The sequence below is a fragment of the Meleagris gallopavo genome, chromosome 6, assembly GCF_905368555.1.
Source record: "Meleagris gallopavo chromosome 6, MGAL_WU_HG_1.1, whole genome shotgun sequence".
NCBI classification, from domain to species: domain Eukaryota; kingdom Metazoa; phylum Chordata; class Aves; order Galliformes; family Phasianidae; genus Meleagris; species Meleagris gallopavo.
The window spans coordinates 2215771-2240838 of record NC_139409.1 but is presented as its reverse complement, the minus strand read 5'-3'; the positions used below and the strand labels follow the sequence as shown (position 1 = coordinate 2240838).

The following is a 25068-nucleotide window of genomic DNA, read 5'->3' as shown; positions in this document are numbered from 1 at the left end:
TTCTTTCCTATGTCTGGACTATTTTAGAAAATGACTGTTAGTCTGTAAGTTTTTCCTGTTATGCCGATCTTCGGGGTGGCTTATTTCTGATGAGGAAATTGAACAAATTATTCCAAATGCAGTCTTGAGGCATCTCCATCCTTTAAAATCTACAGGAATTTCCCTTTGCTGTGGGAATGAGGCCATAGAAAGGAAAGTTCTGATTGCACTTCTCCATTCTCACATGCTGGTACCACTGGTACAACTCTGCAATGCAACTGATTCTCAGGAAGTTTCAGAACAGGGGCTTTGTGTCAAGCACTAGGGTGCGCGTGCCCTATTTCTTTGTTTGGAAGGTCTCATTTCAGCTTGTGAGAATACTACAGGAATGTTTTGCATAAGTTAATGTTTCTAAGACATGAAGTAAATTGCAGCTAGGGGAGGAAAGAGACATGGAGAGTCATACAAGAAGCATCACAGAATGGCTTTTGTTGGAAGGGACCTTAAAGATCATCCAATTCCATTCCCTGTCGCTGACAAGAATACATTCCACTACACCAGGTTGCTCTAAGACCCATCTAGCCTGGACTTGAACGTTTCCAGGGATGGGGCATCCACACGTTGCACAACTTCTCTCCACATCATTCTACTGGGACATCAGAGAACTGATTCATTTTTCTGACTCCTTCCCAAAATCCTGCTCTTCTTCCAAGTGGCCCAACTAATGTATCTCTCTCTTCTCAGAGCCAGAAGTTGTATTTACAAACAAGGAGAAGGTGCAGAAGGAGGTAAAGGCTGCAGCAACAGAAAATGCCACGCTGAGCTGCGAGGTGGCCCAGGACAAGACTGAGGTGAAGTGGTACAAGGAGGGGAAACCGATCACCTCGAGCAAGAAGTTCAGGGTGGAGTCAGAGGGCAAATTGCGTCGGCTGGTGGTGAGCCAGGTGGAGAAGAAAGATGCAGGGGAGTACAGCTGTGAGGCTGCTGGCCAGAAACTGACCTTCAAGATTCATGTCACAGGTGAGAGAGAACACTCTTCGCCCTTTTCTTTCTATTTCTAGAATAATTTCTAGAATATTTAGAAAAACAATTATTCTTGTATATTTCCTATTAGGTGTCATATTTTTGGAAACCATGACTGGTATTGATTAGGTCTGATGGAGAAATGATGAAAAGAGTTTGAATATATTTCCCTTTATATCTCCTCTAAAAAGCTTTAGAAAGTCCTTAGGACAGGCAGCTCCATCCTTTAAAAACTTCCACAGTTTCCCTTTGCTGTGGGAACAGATCCATACACAGGAAGGTTCTAACTGTACCTCTCTATCCCCACACACTTGTACAACTGGACAACTCTGCAATGCAGCTGATTCTCCAAGTGTTTTAGAAGAGGGGCAACGTGGTGAGCATTTGGGTATCAGCCCAATGTCTGATCGCTTTTTATTCATCTTGGAATGGCTCATCATCCTGTGGGGAAGATATAACTGGAAGGTTTCGTGTAGATTAATATTTCTAAGGCATCAAGTAGTTGGCAGCAAGGGGAAGAAAGTGGTGTGGAGAGTCATCCAAGATTCATTGCCCTGTTGCTCCAGAGTAGCAAAAACAATTTTGTTTTCTGACCTACCCTCTGCCTCCTAATTCTCTTGCAAGTGACCTGACGAATGTGCCTCCTGGAGGATGAGGGTATTTCACCATTTGGATGCAATAATGTGAGATAAGCTAAGCTTTTCTCAGGGTGGGATGGGAAATAGTGACAAAGTCCTGAACATAAAGTCCTGAACATGAAGTCCTGGGTCTGTCACTCTTTGCAGTGAACAGAATGACCCAGTGCTGATAGCAGAGGCAGCTGTTGGGAACAAAAGAAATGAATGATATGGGTCTCTGATGCAGCATGGTGCATTTCCTGACACTAGGAATTCGTCAATTTGCACTCAGCTTCAACCAAAATTATTTCTTCCTTTGACTGCAGTACAGTGGCTTTAAGAACCACCCAGGTGATATCCTAGCTTGCTGCACAGAGATAGTTGCTTTATCACAAAAAGATTATTAAAAGCTTCTGTTTAGGAAACAGAACTACAGCAGACAGACAAGCAAATGAAAACCAAGCAAATCACCTTCCATGGCACAGTTTCCATCTTTTTTCAGCAGATTTAGGTGTGTTCTGCCAGGTCAAAGAGATGGCTTTCCATTGTTCCTGTAAGCCAGAAGGGCAATGGGCAAATTCATACCTTGGACATGAATCTTTTTCTCCTCTCAGAACCAGAAGTTGTATTTACAAACAAGGAGAAGGTGCAGAAGGAGGTGAAGGCTGCAGCAACAGAAAATGCCACGCTGAGCTGCGAGGTGGCCCAGGACAAGACTGAGGTGAAGTGGTACAAGGAGGGGAAACTGATCACCTCGAGCAAGAAGTTCAGGGTGGAGTCAGAGGGCAAATTGCGTCGGCTGGTGGTGAGCCAGGTGGAGAAGAAAGATGCAGGGGAGTACAGCTGTGAGGCTGCTGGCCAGAAACTGACCTTCAGGATTCATGTCACAGGTGAGACAAGTATTGTCTGTATTACAGCAGAGAATAATAAAGCAAAAACTGTAGTTGCTGTTATACAGTGATCCAGTTGCAATTGTCTGTGCTGAGCTTTTTCTTCCCTGCACTTGATCGCCTGGATTTGTAGCAAGTGAAGTATTTGGTTTTAGTGTGTCACAAAGGCCTGTTTCAATCTGTAGAATAATAATTGCTGATATACCTACAATGGAAGCAATATTCAAGATATTATTCAAATCCCTCCTGTGCCTGAGATCCCAAATAGTGATTCTTGTTCATTGAAACACTCAACCAAGACAAGTATGTCTTGTGTGGTGAGGCTGGAGTGCAGTTCTGTGTGCAGCCTGTCATGGGAGGAGCAGCAGGAGCTCCTCCTAGCAGCACACTGCCTGCTTACTGTGCCTTTATGTTGGAGGTTGCATCTGGAATGATGAGTCTGCCACTCACAGTAAGAGACCTGATAGAGCTGAGCATTCCTGGAACCCAAAGTAAAATATCTGCAAATCACGCACAGGAACAAAGGACTGGGTTGGTGAGGCAAAAAAATAGAAGAGTAAGTTAGGAGCCATCAGGATGAGGAACAGAAACATTTTCAGCTGCGTTTAAAGGTGGGCAGTGGAGAGACGTATGCCCAGAGTGCTCCTGCTGTGAAGCATTTCTGAATGCAGTGCTGGACCAGCAGAAAGCAGCTGAGCTAAAATTTCTGCTGATAACCAGCAGAAGAGCAGTGTTAAAATGAAAATAGCTCCAAATGGCAGTAAATAGGCAAATAAGTAACAGAGGAGCATTTTTCTGTTTCACATTTTGCTTGCTTGGTTTCTTCTCTGTTCTACTGTAAAGCATCTACTTATCACAAGAAAACATTCCTTAGAAGAATCTTTTCAGGAAAACACCTAAGTATTTTTTCTCATGCATTTTTTTGTTATAAGATTTCCATTGTGAGAGAGCCATTGAAAAATTCTTTCATGTCACACTTTCAACCTCATTTCTGAAAGCTTTGTGGCTGGAACGTGTTTTGTCATTTGCCATTCTGGCATTGGCACTCACTGTGATAGGTTGCAAATGTTTCTTTTTCAGTTTGTGATATAACATACTTGAGATCTCAGCCTTCAAGATGCCCTAACATTTTGCTGGGTGCTTAATGGCCTTTGGTCAGGAAAGGCTCCTAGCTGCTAGGTTCCCAACCTATTTTAAGCTTGTGATGTCAAAAGGAACCATGAAGTTGCAAACATACTTGTGTACTTTGCCAGCCACTATGCTGGGCTACCTGAGTGCTCTAGGGAGAGCATATTTCCTTTGTGCCTTTCACAGTCACAGCTGTGGCAATGAAAGAGGCCATGAGGAGTGTGTTCAAGAAGCCAGGAGTACTGTTCTGGGGCATGAAAAGTGAACCAGGAAGCCAATGGCTTTGCTACCACACGTTTATGTGTCTTTGATGTTTCACTGTGGGTCTTTAGTAGAAGGAACTCAGGGGCTTTTGGTTGCCTGGAGGAAAGATGTTCTTTGGGAACATTTGGGTTAAATATGTTTGCAACCATGGGACTGGTGTGAAGGCTCCTCTTGGTTCCTTTTCAGTTCCTAGGCTCTTTCTTGCCTAGATTTGGCATTACAGTTTGCTTAAACAGAAGAGTTGATATAGTGAAGGCAATCAGTATGGGCACGATTGGTAACCTAAAAGTTTTCCAACCTGGACTACAAACCAGTAAGATGGCTTCATTTCAGTCCCTCAATCAATACTTTCTTTCTGTTCTGCACTCAGAGCCAAAAGCTGCGTTTATAAACCAGGAGGAGGTGCAGAAGGAGGTGAGTGCTGTCCTGGCAGGAAGTGCTGCCCTCAGCTGTGAAGTAGCACAGGATACAACCGAAGTAAAATGGTACAAGGATGGAAGACTGCTTGCCTCCTCTAGAAAATTTAAAATGGAAACTGTGGGCAAAACCCGGCGTCTGGTTGTGGAGCAGGTGGAGAAGAAAGATGCTGGAGAATACGTCTGTGAGGCTGCTGGCCAGAAGCTGACCTTCAAGTTGGAAGCAACTGGTGAGCATCCACTCTGTGAGCACTAAGCAGCAATCCATGTGGCTTAGAGGAAGACTGGCTATCTTCTACCCTGTGGGCATGGTGCAGCCACGATTCCCCCTGGAACAACATCAATGAACTGCACCACACATTAGATTCTCCTTTTTAAGGTAGTGGTAGCAAAGTGAAAATCTGGTCGTGGAATGTTTTTTGGCTAAGAAAATGCTAGACAGATTTTGTTCATCTTTAGTCACCTCATCACCTGATCTGTTTCAGTGACCAGGAGCTGAAAGTAGGCATGGGAAGTTCTGAAGAGCAGAGAGAGAGATAGGGAGGAAGGTGATTAGGACAATTCCCTTTGCTGCTGTGTGTTCCAGAACTGCCCAGTTCCGTGGCAAAGCACTGTACGAGATGGAGAGGCCAAGAGAAAGGGAGTAAAATGAATAGAAAATAAGCCATACTCAGCATATTAATACTTCTCAATTAGTTATAGAATTCTGGAAATGGCAGAAGAATTACACAGGTAACTTTACTTTTAAGAAACACATTTTCCCAGGTAGCAAATAAAATGCACACTTTAATTCCCATTCCTTTGCTTCTCTTCTAAGCAGAAGCTCTGGGTTTCCTGATGGATCATTTTCTTTCTTTCTACTCAGCAAAAGATTGTATTAGCCATATTCTTACGTTGTAACAGATTATGGAGCTGGTGTGCATTTGTGAGTCATGGAAACTGAAAACTGCTGTCTTTGAGGATTTGAGAAGTTATTATTAGTTTTCCTATTTCAATATCTTTCCCAGAACCAGAGGCTAAATTTGGAAAGGAATTTGTCCAGAAGGAACCTCTCGTTGTACAAGAACATGAAAGCATCACTCTGACTACTTCAGTAACACCTGAAACAGCTGTAGTGAAGTGGTACAAAGATGGAAGAGAAATCAAGGCGAGCAAGAAGTATGAGATCAAGAGTGATGGGGCATCCAGGACTCTGACAGTGAACCTGGCAGAGAGCACAGACACTGCCGTGTATGCTTGCCAGACAAAGAATGACAAGCAGGAATTCAAAGTAGAAGTGAAAGGTGAGCAGATAGCAGCCTGCAAATTGTGTTCCTTCCTAGCAGCTGCTCTTTTCTTATGGGAGGATGAAGTGAAGAAGATTGATCTCTCTTAAAAGCTGTTCCAACCTTTATACTTTAATTGCTGTTGCAACTGCTGTGGCATCCCCAACATAGACCAGAAAAGTCCTTCTTGCCTCCAGAGATCCAAGTTTGTCCTCTGCTGGCTGCTTGAGAGCTCAAGAACTATGATGAGCTCTTTTCCTAGTGTTTGCTTCCCTCCTAAAGCAGTTGGTAGGGCACAGGCAGAGCCTCAGCTCTTCCTGACTCTGCTAGGCATGAAAAATCTGATGAGAAAGATGTAGAATGGGATTTATGTCCCTTCAGACACCTACGCTGGAGAAATCTGCAGCTGGGTTGCACCCCACCAGCTCCATTCAGCTGTGACTGCATGGGAGTGGTTGCTAGCAGGTCACGATCCATCCAGCAGGTTGAATGTGTCACATCCCATTGGCTGTGTCTGCAGTTACATGAGGTACAAATGTGGCTGCTGGGGTTCTAGCGTCTGTACAGATTTTTAATTGTGTTCAGGCAAATTAGACTCTGATGTTATAAAAAAAAAACACAAAAAAACCCACACAACAAAACAGCAAGAAGAGACAGTCCCAACAACCGACAATAGCAACAAAAAACCACCATGCATCTCATCAGGTAGAAGATTAGAAACATAGGAAGGTAAACTTCAAGCCTCTTTAAGGCACTGTTCTTGTGTTGCAGAATGATAAAGGTAATATAATTCCATGTCAGTAAAATCTCTCCAAATTTCCATATTTTGGGTTAATTTCAGCCTACTCCGATCCCCAAGTCTGTCTGTTTGCGGATTTTTTGTTTGTTTTGATTTTCTTGTGGTTTTTTTTTCTTTTCTTTTAAATTTGGCTCTAATAGGTTTTGTAGAACACGTTTCTTAACTCCTTCTTTCTCATAGTTCTTTTCTTTCCTCTCCATCTTAGAAATCCCAGTGAAGTTCACCAAGAAGCTCGAAGCCGTTAAGGCTGAGATTGGAGGCAGTGTCACTTTGAGCTGTGAAGTGAGCCATGCCAAAGGCAAGGTGGTGTGGCGCAGGAATGCAGTTGAGATCAAACCCAGCAAACGTTTCCAGATTCACGAGGAAGGGGTCAGAAGAACCCTGACAATAACAGGGATCAGGGCTGAGGATGAGGGAGAGTACTTCTGTGAGTCCAGAGATGACAAGAGCAGCATTACCATCACCCCCAAAGGTATGTCTCTGGAAATGAAGGGTGACAGTGTGGAAGGATTCTTGGCTTCCCTCATCAGCCATTACAACCCTGCAGAGCTGAGTTTATTCATGTGTTTATGCTGCTCCCTGTGTTAACAACCAAGCACAAAGCTTCACTTCCTCTCTAAATAGCTGTGGAACATCTATTTGTGAAACGCACAGCTGTTGAGCTCATGTAGGTGGGCAAATCAACCTTCATGCCACATCGAGGCTGGAATTAAGCATCCCAAATGTAAGATGGGATTTTTTTTTTCCCCTTCTTTTCCTCTTTTTTTTTTTTTTTTTGCATCTTTATAGATACAGCCTACAGACAGGAGATGTGATGGTGCGTTATGGTGGTCACTTACTGCGAGTTATAAAATTTGATGCTTCCAATAAAATCATTGACCCTGTTGGGTCTTTGAAGGCACTCATACCTCATCTCAAAGATGTGCTCCTAAGTGGTTTCTTCTTCTCCATCAGCTCCCAGAGTGGTGAAATTTGTGACGAGTCTCAACAACGTGGCTTCTGAAGAAGGAAAAGAGGCTGTGTTCAAGTGCACTGTTTCTCCCAGTGATGCTGTGGTCACCTGGTTCAGGAATGGTGTCAAGATTGAAGCCAGCAAGAAATATGTGATCTCACAGAAGGACACCAACCACAGCCTCACCATCACTGATCTGACACTGGAAGATGCAGCTGAAATCTCTGCCAATGCTGAGGGCGTAGAAAGCACAGCCAACCTCAGAGTCCGAGGTAAGGGGCAGTAATGCCCTGTTGACAGGTTGTCACTGGTACTGTGGTTTGTGGGTTTTATGTAGTCTTTCCTCTGATTATGGTAATGGTATGGAATTTTGTTTCCCCAGAGTGCACTGGGACTGGAGCCACCATTTAAATTCTTTCTAAAAAAAACTGTTTTGTGGATTCTCTACATTGTTGCTATTATTTCTTCTCATTTACCAGAGGCCTCAATCTCCTTCAAGAAGAAACTGGAGCCTAAAACTGTTGAAGAGAGAGACACAGTGACCCTGGAGGTAGAGCTGACCAAGCCTGGAGAAGTCAAGTGGATGAGGAACAGCATTGTATTGAAGCCCAGTGAAAAAATAGAGATCAAAGCTGAGGGAACAAAGCATATCTTGATAGTTAAGGACATCTCCTTTGCAGACAGGGGCTTTTACTGCTGTGAGAGTCCTGATGACAAGACCCAAGCCAAGATCAATGTGGAAAGTAAGTTGAATGATTGCAAGATCTGTAAATACACTGGATTCGGTTTGAACTTGGATTCGGGTCTTCTCCATTATCACAATGGCCACTGCCACCCCTACTTGCCATGGGGACATGGGGTCACAGCTGTGGGCTTGGCCATCAGATAAATTCCTGAGGTAAGGTGGAAGAGAAGGCTTCTCATTGACCATAAGCTTTCAGCAGATTCTTCTCTTTCTTCTGCCCCATCCCTGGAGGCATCCAAGGCCAGGCTGGATGTGGCTCTGGGCAGCCTGGTCTGCTGGTTGGTGACCCTGCACGCAGCAGGGGGTTGAAACTAGATGAACGTTGTGGTCTTTTCCAATTCGGGCCATTCTATGATTCTGGTATTTCTCACTCTGGTACAGTCTGCTTTTTTCATTTGTATAGCTATTAGCAACCTATTCCCTGCTTTACCCATCCATTCGTCTCTACAAAGCACATCTTTCAGAGAATCTCTTTATATTCAGTCAGAGTTAAAAAATCAAACTAAAAACACAACAGCAAATCTATCCATGGATGCTTTCCTTTCAAGTAAGCTAATGGTGCCTCAGGTGTAGCCCTGTACTTCTGTCCTGTTTCTGCATCCTTTTGCCATGATTGCTACAGAATAGACAAGGACAGAATTTAAGCACTTAAGGTCTACCTAATTTTGTCTACAAAGCCCCTGCCACAAATTGCTGCTGTGTAGGTCATAAATAATAGGTACTGAAAGACTTGATAGCAGGCTTATAGTACATAAAAGGCTCTTAGAAAGTGGAAGCAAACAATCTATTCTCCATGCAGAAATAATGGACTTCAATTGCAATGAGAAAGATACAAGTCATACAACAAAAAAGCTTTTTAATGGTTGGATGATTGAATAAGTCATTTGGAGGGGCTTTGAAGCCTCCACCACGGGTTTCAGAAAAGGTTGGTGAAATATCTGTCTGGGACATAAAGAGCTGAGCATGTCCTGGAGCAATGGAGAAGGGCTGGGTGATTTTTGTAGGTATTTTCAGCCATAGAATTTTGTGTTCTGGTGGTGTGAGTGTGTTCTTTCGTACAAGATGGACAGGTTGATTTGTTGCATTGCTTCAGATTTTTGTACTAGAATCTCAGCAGTGCATAGATGTTAGAGCAGGTTAAAGCTCAGACTTCTGCAAAATAAACAAGCCTCTGCAATTCATTTCTAAACTGTTTATCTGTGGATTAGCTTTGCAGTTCCCTTCCATGGGATTACTTATATAGAGTGAGTGCTTAAGTTTAACTCTTGCTTCAGGATTTTGGGCATATTGTTAGGGGAAAACATCACAAATAATTTCACCAACAATTCTCCCCACCTATATGTAGCTTTCCTTTTTCACTGGAAAGTTTTACATTTGCAAATAGGTTGGGCATGAGGAAATTGCTGACAACAACCCCATTAATTCTCATGAAGCTCTAATTTCTCTGACTTTGGCCTTTGTTTTGTGATTCTGCGTGCACGCCCCATAGCTAAAGCCTGGGTGTCTTTCCCAACCTTCAATCTCCTGTTCTTACTTAAGTTACTCCACTGCAAGTCTTTCTGCTGGTACAAAAGAATTTTTTATTTTGCCCTTTCTGTGAGGCAGCAGCTGGAAAGGGTGAGATGAGGACTGGGTTGGTTTTTTGTTTGTTTGTTTGCCTAAGAGCAAACTGGGGATCAAAAATATCAAAAATTGATGACAAACTGTCTCATACAGAGCAGGGTTTGTCAAATTACTGGCATGCACTGTTAGGACAGCTTCATCACCAACATATTCTGGGCTGACAGCTGTCACAAAACTCTGCTTCTGAGTCCCAAAATGTGCAGTTATCACTTCTCTTGGCAGTTGCTCATCTTTTCTCCAAACTGGATGGTTGTAGGAAACAAAACAAGCAAGCAAACAAACAAAACTACCCACAGATATTAACCTCCAGCTAATTGTCATTGCTAATCTATGGGCCGTGTGCATCACTTCAGATCCTTCTGTGGCCAATAGAGATTGAAAATACCAAGACCTTCAGAGACTGCTTTAATTTGTAGAGACACTTAATTACCCTCTAGAATGTCTTTCTGAATATTTAAGGGACCACAGGTGACTACGATCCTGATTTATATTTAGGTTCAGGCTTACTGTTTCAGTGAGATTAGACGAATGGCTCCACATAAAATCTGAGCAGCAGTTCATTGAAACCACCTGTTGGAAGAATGCAGCTCAGCGTTGGGCAGTTTGCTGCTTCATTCTCTCTTACAAGTTGCACCCCGAGGCATTTTTTTCCAACTCTGATTGTGTCAGTTTCCTTCCAGCAACATCATCAAATCATTCAGGTTGGAAAAGATCACTGAGATCCCCAGGTCCAACCCCAGCCCACCCCACCGTGCCTGCTAACCATGTCTCTCGGTGCCACATCCCCATGACTCTTGAGCACCTCCAGTGACTGCCATGTATCGGCATGGTTGCTTCAGCTGTGTGAGTTTTTAGACTCTGGCTGTTGTTATAGCCAAGCAAAAAAGCAAAACTGGTAGAACAGTGTCTGTACAGGAAGCAATTGGCTGTCCTGATAGCTGCCAACAGTGTTTTCACAGTTTTGCACGAGGTGTGTCATGCAAGCTTGCATGAATCTGGATTAAAAACTTCCTGTTCTGATGGAAGGAGAGGATGTTGGTACAAGATAACTACAGGGCTCGTGCTCTCCAGATATCTAGTTGCAATCACAGCTTATTGTTGCTATAGAAAATAGCTTCTCTGTAGATGAACTGAGATAGCTTCATTAAGTGGCTGAAGCTTTAGGTGATCCAAGGTGAAGCATGATCCAAACTGGAATTTAGTTAATTGTAGTAAGGAATTACTGTGATCATACAAGCCGTAGTTATGGGATGCACAGGAAAGGTAAAGCCTCATTCAGCTGTAGTTATTTTAATTCCAAATCCTCCATCTAAAACAGCACTGAGCTCTTCTCCTGGTTTATGGTAGAAGCGAGAGTTTAACAGCAGAAGACTAAAGTTGTGCTCCATATTTCTTGTCACTTAAGCAAATATTTGAATATATTGTTTTCTTTGGCTATACTAGAGCTCGTATTGAGGTCAGCAGATGTTCTTTAAATGCTGGCAGTGAGCATCACTCCTGTCTCTCTCCCTTCTCCTTGGACTGATATTGCATGGTTTGAGAATGCTTTCAGAGCAAAGTAAATGAGGAATAGCTATGTGAAAACCTATTGCTTTACTCCACTGTAAAAGGCACTTAATCAAAAGACAAGTGTGTGTTCCAAGCTTAAGACTGCAGGAGATCCTAGCAACAACTGAGCTGCTCAAACCTGTAGTCTGACTGAATATTTTATTGTCAGTTATGGTCAGGAGGAGATGTTTGAGTAAGACAAATAAAAAAGCCATAGGTAAATTGGTCCTTCTTGTGATACACTTCTAGGCTTTCATCAGGGAAAAGCGTAATTAGGCCAAATAATTATAGCAGAAATTATACCAAGAACATGAGAATTAAATTTCAAATCTCTTGATACGAAGTTAAACTTTAGCTAGTTGTACTATTCCCCAAATGTTTGTTGCCTTATGAGAAGAAGAACTTTGCAAAAGTAGTTTTTTTTCGGTCTTGTGTGCAATACAAAGTGGGATAATATCTAGGAGACCGCTTGAAACTTTTGCCTGTGACTGTTTTTTTCCATCTGGAAGGATCCGTTTAAGAAGAGCACACATGATCTGATTATGAACAAGTTTTCTTTTTTGTAAAGGTGGTTGTTTAATTTGCAGATACTGTATTTGAGGGAGGGACAGGGAAGTGACTTCTTTTGGAAGTCCTGATGCTATTCAAGCATTCAAGGCCAAGCTGATGGGGCTTTGAGCAACCTGGTCTAGAGGGAGGTGTTCCTGCCTTCAGCAGGAGGGTTGGAATTAGATGATCTTAAAGATCCCTTCCAACCCAAACCTTTCTACGTTTCATTCTATGATTCTATTTCTCAGCTCTTGCTGTGAGATCTCCAACCTCTCCCTGCTGTTTTTCAGTGAGGCAGATCAAGCTGGTGAAAGGTCTGCAGCCCCTCGAAGTCTCTGAGAAGGGAACTGTCACCTTTTCTGTGGAGGTGTCCCATGAGGATGTGGAAGGGACTTGGCAGAAGGATGGCGTGAGGCTGAAGCCTGCACCAAATATCACGATGGGCGTCCAGGGGAAGAAACATTCACTGACACTTTCTTCTGTGACTCTTGAAGATGCAGGACTCGTCTCCTTTAAAGCAGAGGGCATTAATTCATCGGGGAGGCTCACTGTGATAGGTACTGCTTGGTTTGGGATTTGGTTATCTGCTCCTGTTCCAGAGTACTTTAAGAGCACAACGAGCTTTCTTTGCAGCTGCAGAGAACGTTATGCACTGAGCCACCAGAATATCCCTCAAGTATTAAGAGGGTTGCTGTAACATCATTGTCCCTAGCACAAGTAATGATAACGTGCTCAGAACAGTAGGTTTTTGTTGTTAATTACAAGTTATATTAAGCATGGAAAGTAGGCCCTGCCTTTTATTATTCCTCATGCCAGATGCTCCTACAGACCTCATTCCCAACTAAATGCGCATCCTTTTTTTTTTTTCCTTCTCAGAATTGCCTGTGAAAATCAGCAAGCCATTGGCAGATATTAGTGTCACTCAGAAGGACAAGGTCACATTCGAGTGTGAGCTGTCCAGGCCCAATGTGGATGTCAAGTGGTTCAAGGTATGGCACGCAATGATATTTTAATTTCTGGCTTCTCTGGAAATGAATGAGAGCCTTTAATTTCACTTGCAAGGGATGCGAGTCTGAGCTTTTGCTTTATAGCTTTGGAATAGCTCTCTTTCCTTTATACTCTTTTACTTGCCCAAATCAGCACTCTCTGTTGTTATATCCTGAGTTCATTTATCAGCTTGAGATTGAAATTTGTCTCGAGCTTATTGTGAACTCCTGAAGTCTTGCTGCACAAAATGTTGTTGGTAGGAGTACAGCTTCAGCTCTCACATAGAAATTGTCACCCAGAATTTGTAGCCTCGTTGTGAACTGAGTTTTAAGGTAAAACCTCAGTTTTCTTTGCACTTGACAGTCTGACAATTTGCTCAGGCACTCTGTGTGCTTTCCTGGGGCTCAGCTGATTCTTCCCTTACGTGGGTATAATGTCATTTCTTCAAGATAATGTCCAAATGGGCTTGTTGCCAATCCTCTGCAGTGCTTTAAGTTGTTACAGGTCAGCCAGAATTTCTGTGTGTTCTACAGCCCTCCCCACATGTTGAAAACATTGCACTGTGCTTAAGTTTCAGCACATGTTCCAGTAAGCACAGTTCCATTAAGTCTAGGGAGGCAGGTGTATTAAGCACGGAGCTGAAGTCTCCTTTTGCTCAGTGCAGATATGGAAGGACTGATGGAGGTCTGACTTGGCATTTTCCCTTCTAGGATGGGAAGGAGCTCCGGCAAAGTAAAAAAGTGGGCATTACTTCCCAGGGAAATAAGAGAAGTCTCATTATCCACAAGTGTGAATATGAAGACCAGGGAACCTACACGTGCCAAGCAGCTGAAGACAAGACATCAGCTACGCTAAAGGTTCATGGTATGTTTAACTGAAAGAGTTAATAGATAAATCCTATTGAGGTATTTTGCTCCACAGCAAGAAATGCTTCACGGTCATTTTGAACATTTCTTGGTTAGTCATTTTTGGATACTTTCCTCTTTTTAGTGAGAATGCTGGCAGAACTGCTGTGTGCTTGTTCTGTCCTTAGAAGAATATTTTTGGAAGAAGCTGTAATTGAGTTTTCCATCTACTAGAAGTGATTTATATTTTCTGGAATTTAAAAAGTATTTCTAGATAAGCAAATGAGCAAAGACTGGACAGACTGGCACAGATCAGGGATTCAGTGTCTGGTATGCCCATGGTTTGGTTCAGCTTCTGCCAGTGCCAAAGGAGGACTTGCATACGTACTTGAATACAAACTGGACAGTCCCTGAGTACAATTTCAAGTCTTGCCATACTTTTTACCAGTGTAGTAAATGCTAAAGAAAATGCCATGATAGCTAACTGCCTCTCTTCTTTATGCTCTAGACAGATTTTCCCTCCATGTATTGCACTGGTTAAACCCCAGTTGTAATTCATCACTAGGCTCTGAAGCATCAGACTGGTTACTGAACGTGCAGGTCTGCTATGCCCTGCTAGATGCCATCTTCCAAAGGAACATCTGAAAGGATCCTTTTTTCTGGTTTCTTACTAGATGCTGTCCTCATGTGGCCGCTTAGGCTCAGTGTTAGCAGTCTCTTCATGAACATCTGTCCTGTTCCATTACTTTGGTGAACTCTCATTTTCTCTCTCAGTCTGCAGCCAGGTTGGGCTGCTGTGTCAGTGCTGGCTGGCTTATGCAGGAACTCTGCTCCTGAGGTTAATCCAAGTTGTATCCAGGCCCTTCAGAAGGAAAGGGAAGCAGTAGCACGGAAATATGGTCCGGTTCTGACATAAATAAGTGCAGACCTGGAGAGTTAAAAGGGATTGTGCCATGTTTAAGAGATTTTGAAGCAAAGGTCTCTTTAGATAAGACTTGTGCCTGAGATTCCCCGTACGTTCTGGGCACACAAGCTAAGGAGAGACTGGGAGCATGCAGAGAAGTATATGAATGAGAAAGGTTTATAGTGACACAAGAGATTGTAGAGTTCTGTCTAGTTCTCCTTGGCATAATTTGGAAAATAAAGATGAGGTGATTGGTGGTAACCAATATAGCTTCATCGAGGTCAAGTCATGCCTGACAAACTTGGTGGCCTTTCATGATGGAGTAACAGCATCAGTGGATAATGGAAGAGCAACTGATGTTATCTACCTGGACTTGTGCAAAACACTGCATGACATCCTGATCGCCAAATTGGAGAAAAATGGATTTGATGGATAAGGATAAGATTGCATAATAAGGAATTGGCTGGATGGTCACACTCAGAGAGTTGCAGTTAATAGCTCAATGTCCAGGTGGAGACTGGTGTTGGGACCAATGTCATTTAACATCTTTGTAGGCGACATGGACAGTGGGATCAAGGGCACCCTCAACAAGTTTGCAGATGACACCACACTGAGTGGTGCTGTTGACATGCTGGATGGAAGGGATGCTACCCAGAGGGACCTGGGCAAGCTGGAGAGGTGGGCTCACAGCAACCTCATGAAGTTCAACACGGCCAAGTGCCAGGTCCTGCACCTGGGTTGGGGCAATCCCAAGCATAGGTACAGGCTGGGAGGAGAATGGCTAGAGAGCAGCCTTGACCCTAAGAAGAGTCGGTCTGGAGGGATGTGTCCCTGCTTGTAGCAGGGGGGTTGGAACTAGATGATCTTAAAGGTTCTTTCCAACCCAAAACATTCTATTTTATGTTTTTTCTACCCTTAATATGACTGGTTTTAGAATAAATGAGATTCTGGCTTCCATGAAAACTATTTGCAGTATGGTCTATTGTAGCTATTAAGTCTATCTTTAAGTTCAAGGATGATAATGTATGTACTGTGTTGAAGAGAGAAATGACTCATGAACGGATTATGGTTTAGAATAAAATGTAATGCCATTTATTTTCCATGCAAATATGTGTAGGGTAAAGATGGTGCACCCAGTTCTGGAGACACCCTGACAAATATATCTCTACTGTTTCACAGCTCGAGATATCAAGATTGTTAAACCACTGGAAGACGTGGAAGTGAATGAATATGAGAGTGCATCTTTCGTCTGTGAGATTTCACACGATGAGGTTCAAACCCAGTGGTACAAAGATGACGACAAGCTGAAGGCTGACGACAACATTAGAATGCGTCAAGATGGTAGGGTGTAAGGGGGGATCTTTATCCTGAGTGGGGAGTGGGTTGGAGAACAAGCAGAAAGGACATCTGAAATCAAGTTAAGAAGGCTCAGAAGGGAGTTTCCCTTTTGTTTTGGGATTTTGTAGTTAGGCTGGAACAAGTGGCGTGGTGGGAACTTTAGTGCGGGCAATGTGATGCTATCCCACCATCCCATGCTGCCAGGAGCAGGTAGGAAATCAGTGCAATTATTTCCAAAGTGGGTGTGAACAGGGCAGTCAGTTCACCTCTCAAAGGAGTTTTTGTCTGACAGTGGGTGGGATCCTTCTGTCTCAACTACTTTACAGATGAAGCCATGTTTAGATTACGCTTTGATGGGGCTGTGGATGCAGGGAAATGTGTGGCTTCACTCAGATGACAACAGGCAGTGGTGATGTGAAACCAGATGGATGATGCTCAGCCTGGCAATGCTCAAGAAAGCAATGAGTGGTTGTGTGTCTGCTCTCGAGAGTTTGGTGGGGGTGGGTTGGTAGTTGGGCTAGATGATCTTAGTGGGCTTTTTCAACCTTAGTGACTCTGTGGTTCTCTGCTTCAGGAAAGACCTACTCGCTGACTTACACACGTGTCCAAGTCAAAGATGCAGCAGAAATCAAATTTGTAGCAGAAAAGGCAGAATCTCGTGCCCATCTTACAGTTAAAGGTAATTATGCTTTTGATGATGACTTTGCTTGAATTATCTCATGTTTTAAACCAGCTAACATCCTTTGCTTTAATATCAAGGAAGTTAAACAACACCTGGACCTTTCACTGGAAATAAAAACCTTTCTGCCTGTGAAATATACACCTTGTTGTTTGGGATTTATTTTTGCTAAGTAAAGTAGTTTATTTTCTCATATTGATTTTCTACCTTTAGACTTCAGATTTGTGTTTAAATGTTGAGGGATAACAAACATAGCTTGACTTCTTCTTCGTTTTCTCTTGTTGTTTGAAAAGAGCACAGGTCTGTTTGTATATATAATGTTAAGCTTAAATAGTGTGATAGAGAAAGAAAAGGAAGATGTTTGAGTTAGCACGCTACTCAAGAGCTCAGGAAATCTGAGTTCAGTCCCTGACTTTGCCACTGCATGGCCGTATGGTGCTGAATAATTTACTCTTTGTGTCTGAAATCTGGCTATCCAAGTGGTAAAATAGGGATAACAAGCCTTTTTATTAGCTCTTTATTTGCTGTGCATTAGATCAAGTGCTTAACAGAGTGTTGCCATCCAAGTAACCATCCATAAAAGAACTATTGCTACTGAGTTTAATTGGCCTCTTTCACAGAAACTGTGCTGATTAGTGTATATATATACATATGCTTGTTTGTTTTAGAGCTGCCTGTGAAAATTGTGAAGCCCCTGCGAGATAAGATTGCACTTGAAAAGCATCGGGGATTCCTGGAGTGCCAGGTGTCTCGTGCCAATGCTGAAGTTAAGTGGTACAAAAAGGATGTTGAAATTCATCCTAGTGACAAATACGAAATTGTGAGCGATGGCGTGTATCGGAAACTCATCATCAACGATGCAGGCTATGAAGATGAGGACACATACACTTGTGATGCCTTTGATGACAAAAGCAGTGCTCATTTCTTCGTTGAAGGTAAAAATAAAAATAAAATAAAATAAAAAAATAAAAATGGAGTGCAGATAGACTTATACAAAAGCCATTGTCACTTACTTTGAAAACACAGCACAAATTAAACAATTATTTACATTCAGAGAGTTTTTTGTTTTCCCAAAGTCCACTGATATTCTTCCTGCTACAATTATAAGGGCAAGAACATCCTGTAAAATGAATTTCTCCTAAGTAGAATCATTAAATTTGAGCTACAGAGACCTTTACTAGAAGAAAAACTTGAGATAAGTTTCCATAGTTAACCAGAGTGATTATCAATATCTGTGTTTCGTTGAACCTCTATTCCATTTGATAATGCCCAGAGTTTGATATTGGGATGGGAAGGTCATGGTTTGCTTTGCGTATTGGACTGGGAGTCAGAAGATCTGGGCTCTCTTCAGGTTGTCAAAGTCTTATTGTCTGACTTCTTAACAACATTCCTTTTTTTTTTTTTTTTTTTTTAGAGATGTTTTAAGGCATTTTAGCTGATAGATGTAATGTTCATGTGCAGTAATGCTGGCATGAGAGAACAGGGTGATAATGTAAGGGTTTTTTTCATTCCTTCTAAATCTCTGCTTTCTCTCGTTCCATCCTTCTTAAAGAGCAATCCATTAGCATAGTAAAGGAGCTGTGTGATGAGGATGTCACCGAACCTGAGGAAGCCAAATTTGAATGTGAGATTTCCATTCCTTCTGTGAAACCTCCCAAGTGGTATCTACGTGGAGAAGTCTTACAACCTGGCAGAAACATTATCATGCAGCAAGAAGGCACCATCCACCGACTGACCATACTGAAAACCAGCACTGATATGACAGGCACCATTCAGTTCTCAATTGGCAAATCAAAATCCACAGCAAATCTGCTTGTCAGAGGTAACGTGTCCTAGCTTGGATTACATCATGAGGATGAAGAATTAATTAATGTACGGTCTTCCTTCCCTGGGGGCTTTGAAATATTGTGTGTATACGTGGAGTGTCTGCTCCATTCCCAGTTAAAAGTTGTTGGACACTAAATGGGACAGCTATGTCTCAGTAAGGGATCTATCTTAATAGGAGTGATGTGCTTAGTATTCACATCTACAGAGCTAAGATTTTTTCCCTTAGCTATACCAAAGAAGTCAAATCAGGTGAAATTTATTGTATTTCTGAACTAGACAAGTTTAAGTTTGGTAGCACATATATTTGATGCAGTTTGTCATTGATTTGATCTGGAACAAAGCTTCCAGGCTTTTTATCTTCTGTTGTCCCCAGAGTAAGAGTCTCCATTCACATCCTGAAGTCCTTGTTATGTCTTCAACTCACTCTTATTTGAATAAAATCCTCAACTGAGAACAATTCAATAAGCACAGAATAAGGTCTGGACTGTGCATTTGGTAGATAATATGCAGTATTATTTTATAGAAATATAATCAATAGCATTCCCTATAGATAATCATTTGTTTTATCTTCACAGAACCGTTGTGAACAAGAGCATACATGAAATTAATTGAACGGAATACATACAAGAAACTTTCCTCTTCTTCCAATTGCCCTCATCCTTTCTTCTCTTCCAACCCTGCTTTGCAGATTACCATATACAGATCACCAGGAAGTTGGAGGACAAAACAGCTTTGGAACGTCATTCTGTCATCCTGTCCTGTGACTTCAGGCCTTCTCCAAAGGTTGTGAAATGGTTCAAGGGCCACACACCCATTGAGCCCTCTGAGAAGTACAAGATCAAGAGGGATAAGCATTCAGCAGAGCTCAAGATCCTGAAGCTGAAGCCTGATGATGCTGGTGTGTACAAGTGCAAGGCAGGAATTGCAGAGACTGAGGCCACACTGACAGTTGAAGGTATGAGCCGGGAGGGTGGCACCTTGCATGTCCTTATGGCTTAGTATTTTCACCTAAGATTTCTCTTCTTGAGGTTGATTTCCACAGTTTCCTCCTGCTAACTTATAAATGTACAATCTGAGTTGTTAATATTATGCAGAGTGCAGAAGTTACAGCACACTGAAATCCAACGCTTACACTCAGGTGGGTTATGCACACACAAGAGCAATTTCTGGGCAAGCTGATGGGATTACATGGAAAAGAAAGATAAGTTCAATTCTCGAGACATATTATTTTCCATTTTGTCCAAGGAACTGAATCCTTTGAGACTCTTCAATAATTCTAGGTAAAAATGCTGGGTTTTTTTTGCGTGTGGATTGAACTGTGACAGGCCTCTGATTTTTGGTGCATGTCTGTGGTTTTCGTTTCCACTGACCACTGTGTCAGCTCCTACCTGTTGTTCATTTGTTGATCTTAATGGTCGTAGATTCACAGAGTAATTAAGGTTGAAAAAGACCACGAGATCATCCAGTCCAACTATTCTACCACATCCCAGCATGACAATACTGGTTTATAGTAACATAGGTGCACCTTGTTCCCCTGCAGCCCGCAATGTAGAAGTAACCAAACACCTGCAGGATGTGGAAGTTGAAGAAGAGAGCTCTGCTGTCTTCTCCTGTGAGCTGTCCCATGATGACGAGGACGTGGAATGGTTCCTGAATGGCACCCTCCTTTACACCAACAATTACAACGACATCAAGAACGTTGGCAGTTGCTACACGCTGACGATGAAGCAGGTCAAGCCTGAGGATGCTGGCACGGTGACAATGAAGTCAGACAAGGTGTCAGAGAGCGCGCATCTGAAGGTGATAGGTGGGTCTGATCACACCCCTCCTGGATGTGAATAAGAGATGCTAAGGAGCTATAGTTTCCTATATCGTGCAGCAGTCCTGCTTCTAAACCTCACCTCTCTGGAGTGACAAGTCATCAGGGGCTTTCTTCCAGCGGAGGGTTCCATTGTAGCAGATGAGTATCAGCAGAGGAGGATGGTTTTGGTGTCCTGCCAAAATATTCCATAGCTCATTATCATCATTTTACTTAACATAAGAGTTTCGAGAGCAATTTCTTTTACTGCTTCAGTAGCATGCAGTGTAAATACTGTTGTCTCTAAGGATTTATGACTGCAAGGAGCAGAGCTTGTGTTTACCTCCAACGGTAGGACACAGCTTTCAGTATATCTGTTCTTGAGTGGCACCGATTCAGGACAAAGAATGCAGTTTGCACAACTTAATTGCAGAGATTTGATGAGTTCTCATATCACCTTGGCCATAGTAAGTTGCATGCTGAATCTGATCAGTTCCTTGGAACTCCTTGAAACACAAGATAAAAATTTCTTTAGAAGCACATCAGTACATGGATGCTCAGGTAACTGATAATGATTTGTTGTCCTGAGTTATCTTCACCATGTATCTGTGTTGATGTAGAATGAATGCATCTGTGGGAAACAATTTGAGAAATTCTGTCTGAAAGTCAGTCTGGTATCTTCCACATTCTTGTAGGAAACTGGGGAGATCATTCTATGTGTGTTTTGCATCCTGGTATGACTAAGCAACCTGATCTAGCAGTGGATGTCCCTGTTTATTGCAGGGGATAGAGAGCCTTTAAAGGTCCCTTCCAACTCTAAGTATTCTCTGATTCTAATCTACTCTCCCCAGCAATAAAGCTCTTGTACTGTATCCACTCAGAGTTTGAAAGATTTCCTCTTCCTCTTTTCTTTTATATTTGGTGGATTTTTTTTCCCAGTATAAACATCTTATGTGTGAAATAGAAGATAGATAAAAGGAGTCAGTAAAACAGGAAAATCAAAAGTGTTCAGCAGCATATCCTCTTAATGATGCTGCCTTCTGCATGAGCTCTGCTTTGTGAGAGGGCAGTGCCAGCTCTCCAGCTTTAGAAGAGCTGCATCCCATTTACTTCACATGATATCAGTCCCACCCGTGGCAATGCAGGCTGCCTCTCCTGTTCCCTGTATTCTCCTAGAATTCCATTAAAACTCATTCAGTTGTCAAATACGAAACTGCTTTAGGATCTCTATTGGCTTTGTCAGTATTGGTAAGGGTTTATTTATCCCTCCTCAAAAATCTGAAAGCAACTGGAAATGTCTCAACTTAAATATCACATTGCCCTGTGTTGCCTGTTTAATTCCAGAGAAGCCTGCTGTCTTCATGAAGTCCTTGGATGATGTTTTTGGTGAGGAGCGAGGTGTGATTAAACTGGAATGTGAAGTCTCCAAAGAGAAAGTCAAACCGGTGTGGAAAAAGGATGGTGTTGTGCTCACTTCTGGCAACAAATATGAACTGGTACAGTCTGGGAAGACCCTATGTCTCCTTATCCACGACCTCGAGAAAGCAGATGCAGGTTTATACACCTGTGATATTGGCACTGATGTTGCCAAGTCAAAGGTCGGCGTTCAGGGTAAGTACTGTGGACAGTAAAGGGATGCTGAAAACACATTCAGGTTGGTCACTATGTCTTACACCTATCCTCCCATGAGGCTGAGTGGTCTCTACAATAAAACAGTGCTACTGCGATTTACCACAGTGATGTCTGGACAGTTCCCATTGCTTTTGATGTAAATATATCTCATTTTTCCATGAAAATCACTGAACGTGTCAAGAACGTCCTGGACGTGTTTCCTACAAACATCCCTAAAATGGAGAAATGGTTTGAACACCAGTAGGGGTAGGATGGTAACAAATTAGCAAATAGAAACGTTTAATTTCTTGTCATAGGCAAAACTCTTTTTCTCACACAGCATCCTAGAGTTGTCCTCTCTGTTAGGTTTTTCCCTCTGTAGCTCATTTGAGTCTTCGCTCTGCTCCATCGAGTGAGCTGCTCTCCATATAGTTGTTCCAGAGCAAAGCCAGGAGATTCACATGTCTCTTTTTCTATAGCTTTCTGGTAATTCCGAGTGGAGAGTGAGGAAATTCTTTGCAAGTCAAGTACATCAGTAAGGAATACAGCCATGAACTGCAAATCCTGAGTTAAAACACCAGAGCTCATGTCAATCATAAATACCTTTTCTCCATATAAACCTCATATTAACCTATCTCTTATCTTCCAGAGCTGAACATTGGCATTACCAAACGGCTGAAGAACACTGAAATCCAGGAGGGAGAAGACTGTACTTTTGAATGCATTCTGTCCCATGAAAGCATTGGTGACTTCAACTGGACACTGAATGGGAGCAGAGTGGAAAGTGGTGGGAGATTTAAAGCTTCTAATGTGGGTCGGAAGTATACTCTCAGCATCAAAAGTGTGATTCCTGCTGACGCCGGGGAAGTCGTTTTCACTGCCCGTGGTCTAACCTCCAAAGCCTCTCTGTCTGTGAAAGGTAATGAGATCAGAGAGGTTCTGGGGTCCGATTCCTTCAATTGTCTTCTGATAAGATTGTCACGAGAGCTAACTCATAATATGGTTAAAGTAAATAGCAACCTTCTACGTGAACCTTGAAGCACTGAGAATTTCTCTTAAAAATAAGTGAAAGGATGAAACATTTTACACAAATGCAAGGAACTGCCCAAGACAGTGGGGTAATGTTGGAAATGGGCATCTCACTGCAGAGCTTGTTCCATTAACAATAAATCAGGAACGATCTGTTCAGGAAACTGTAGGAGCAAGTATTCTCTAAGTATAAGCTGAAGGGATGGCCTCCACATCATATATCTGTACAAAAAATTCCTATCTAGAACATGTGCATTTGAGAGCATCATCTGGGGCTCCCAGTGCGATCAGTGGAGAGAAGAAAGAGGCAGTTTTCAGTTATGGTTCATCATCCGCAGTTGGGTAGAATTAAGACAAAATAAATGGTGTTTTGATTTCCATTGCCCATAGTTAGCAGATTACTGCTGGCTGGAGAACAGCCTCCATTGCAACTGCCTCTCCAACTTATAGATGCATGTATTTACAGAGAGACATCCTACCCTAAGTGTACATGACTCAAAATGCATTTTTTCTTTCAGAAAAACCTACTGAGGTTACAAAACAGCTGGAGGATAAGACATCAGCAGCAGGGCAGGACATCAGCCTGAGCTGCGAGCTGTCGAAACCCGATGTGAACATCAGGTGGTACAAGGATGGCAAAGCAATCCGAAAAAGCCAGAAGTACGACTTGCAGCAGGAGGGAACGAAGGCCATTCTGATCATCCATGACTCCACTGTCAAGGACAGCGGGGAGTACACCTGTGAGACAGAGGACTCTAAAACAAAAGCCAGGGTCACTGTGCAAGGTGAGTTGAAAAGCACACTAGGGATGGCATGTAGAGAAATCGAGGTAAATATCTGCAACCTGTGGGAGATGTTCTTCTCTTCTGCTTTTTTTAAGCAGGATCAATTATTAGTTTTCAGAAAATATTACGGATTAGAGTCTTTTATTTAAAATAATCTGGAAACCAAATGATCCCCACAATCATGTGGCTCTGGGCAGCCTGGTCTAGTGGTTGGTGACCCTGCACGTAGCAGGGGGGTTGAAACTTTGAGTCCTTTTCACCCAGGCCATTCTATGATTCTATGATCTTGGATGTTACTTAATGAGCCAAGCAAAGATGGCAATCTGAATTAGTCTTTATTGAATATGGGTAATCAAAACTATACACAGTTAAACAGATGAGATCCCACCAGCACCTGTATAATGTTATTAAATTTTCCAGGTATTTTCTGGAAATATGCACCCCATGTCAGTGGGTAGACTTAGTGGTCTTCTTCAACTCTTTCCATCTCTATAAGTGGTTCTATAAGTGAGGGCAAAGGAGATTCAATATCCCTCTGTATGCTTGGGACTTGTTGGGGTAACAAACCTCTTCATCCTACACCTTCATCCCTCTTTTTTTTTTTTTTTTTTTTTTCCTTCCAGAAAAACCTAACTACTTTATCAAGGAACTTTCAGATCTAAAAATTGAAGAAAGTGGAACTGCAGTTTTTATATGCCAGAGCGAAAAAGCTGCATCTTCTGTGATATGGAGGAAAGGCATAGCTGAGCTCAGGCCTGGCAGGAAATACGAGATGACACAGAAAGGACGAGACCTGCAGCTGACCATAAAAAATCTGGAGAAAAGTGACAGTGACACGTACACCTGTGACATTGGTGATGCCCAGTCCAGAGCCAAGCTAGTCGTACAAGGTATGCGTGAGAGCCATATGACTGTGCATCCTGTTTCTCCATTAACAAGACATTATCTTGGTAGGATGTGTACATTTATGGCAGATCTTTGGGGCTGCAGCTTTCTGGCCTGAATAACAGTTCACAGGCCATGCACAGAGCAAACTACACGAGAAGGGAAGGAGCTGTACCACCTAGAGCAGTGCTGTTGCGTGGCTGTGTGTGCAGATGTTTAGGTACTGCCATCCATGCACATGTAGATCTATTTCTCAGCATGTGGGTAGCACATTCACTCATTTTTGGCTCAGACTCATTACACATACACTGCACAGGATATGGACAAAGATATAGCAACATGGAACCTGACATGTAGAGCAACTGGTCGATTTGGAGCATTTGGGAACTTTATGTATCATTTAAAAACAAAAATGCTGAGATAAGTTGAGGCTGGTGACCCTGGAATCAGTGTGAAGTTTCTATCTCTGACCTTCCTGAGTTAAAAATAGTTCTCCATCATAAAGTTCAAGATAAAAATAAAAAATTCCCTGATGCTGCATTCCAGGTAGTTCCATTAGGAGAAAGCTCGTAATATTGGATT

The 25068-nt window shown here is 42.5% G+C and overlaps 1 protein-coding gene across 14 annotated transcripts in view; it reads left to right on the top strand.

Annotated features, from left to right (window-relative positions):
- The window catches only part of OBSCN (obscurin, cytoskeletal calmodulin and titin-interacting RhoGEF), a 170363-nt gene that overhangs the window by 39589 nt on the left and 105706 nt on the right, over window positions 1-25068 (top strand). For all 14 annotated transcript variants that reach the window (XM_010712264.4, XM_085226863.1, XM_085226867.1 and 11 more), the window contains 20 exons: window positions 724-999; window positions 2234-2509; window positions 4272-4547; window positions 5325-5600; window positions 6587-6853; window positions 7336-7605; window positions 7813-8076; window positions 12089-12355; window positions 12675-12787; window positions 13496-13649; window positions 15714-15875; window positions 16447-16551; window positions 17220-17486; window positions 18104-18373; window positions 19067-19333; window positions 19919-20185; window positions 21521-21787; window positions 22437-22706; window positions 23335-23601; window positions 24225-24491. In XM_010712264.4, coding sequence (XP_010710566.2) covers window positions 724-999; window positions 2234-2509; window positions 4272-4547; window positions 5325-5600; window positions 6587-6853; window positions 7336-7605; window positions 7813-8076; window positions 12089-12355; window positions 12675-12787; window positions 13496-13649; window positions 15714-15875; window positions 16447-16551; window positions 17220-17486; window positions 18104-18373; window positions 19067-19333; window positions 19919-20185; window positions 21521-21787; window positions 22437-22706; window positions 23335-23601; window positions 24225-24491 — 4848 coding nt within the window. The remainder of the gene's footprint in view (window positions 1-723; window positions 1000-2233; window positions 2510-4271; window positions 4548-5324; window positions 5601-6586; window positions 6854-7335; window positions 7606-7812; window positions 8077-12088; window positions 12356-12674; window positions 12788-13495; window positions 13650-15713; window positions 15876-16446; window positions 16552-17219; window positions 17487-18103; window positions 18374-19066; window positions 19334-19918; window positions 20186-21520; window positions 21788-22436; window positions 22707-23334; window positions 23602-24224; window positions 24492-25068) is intronic.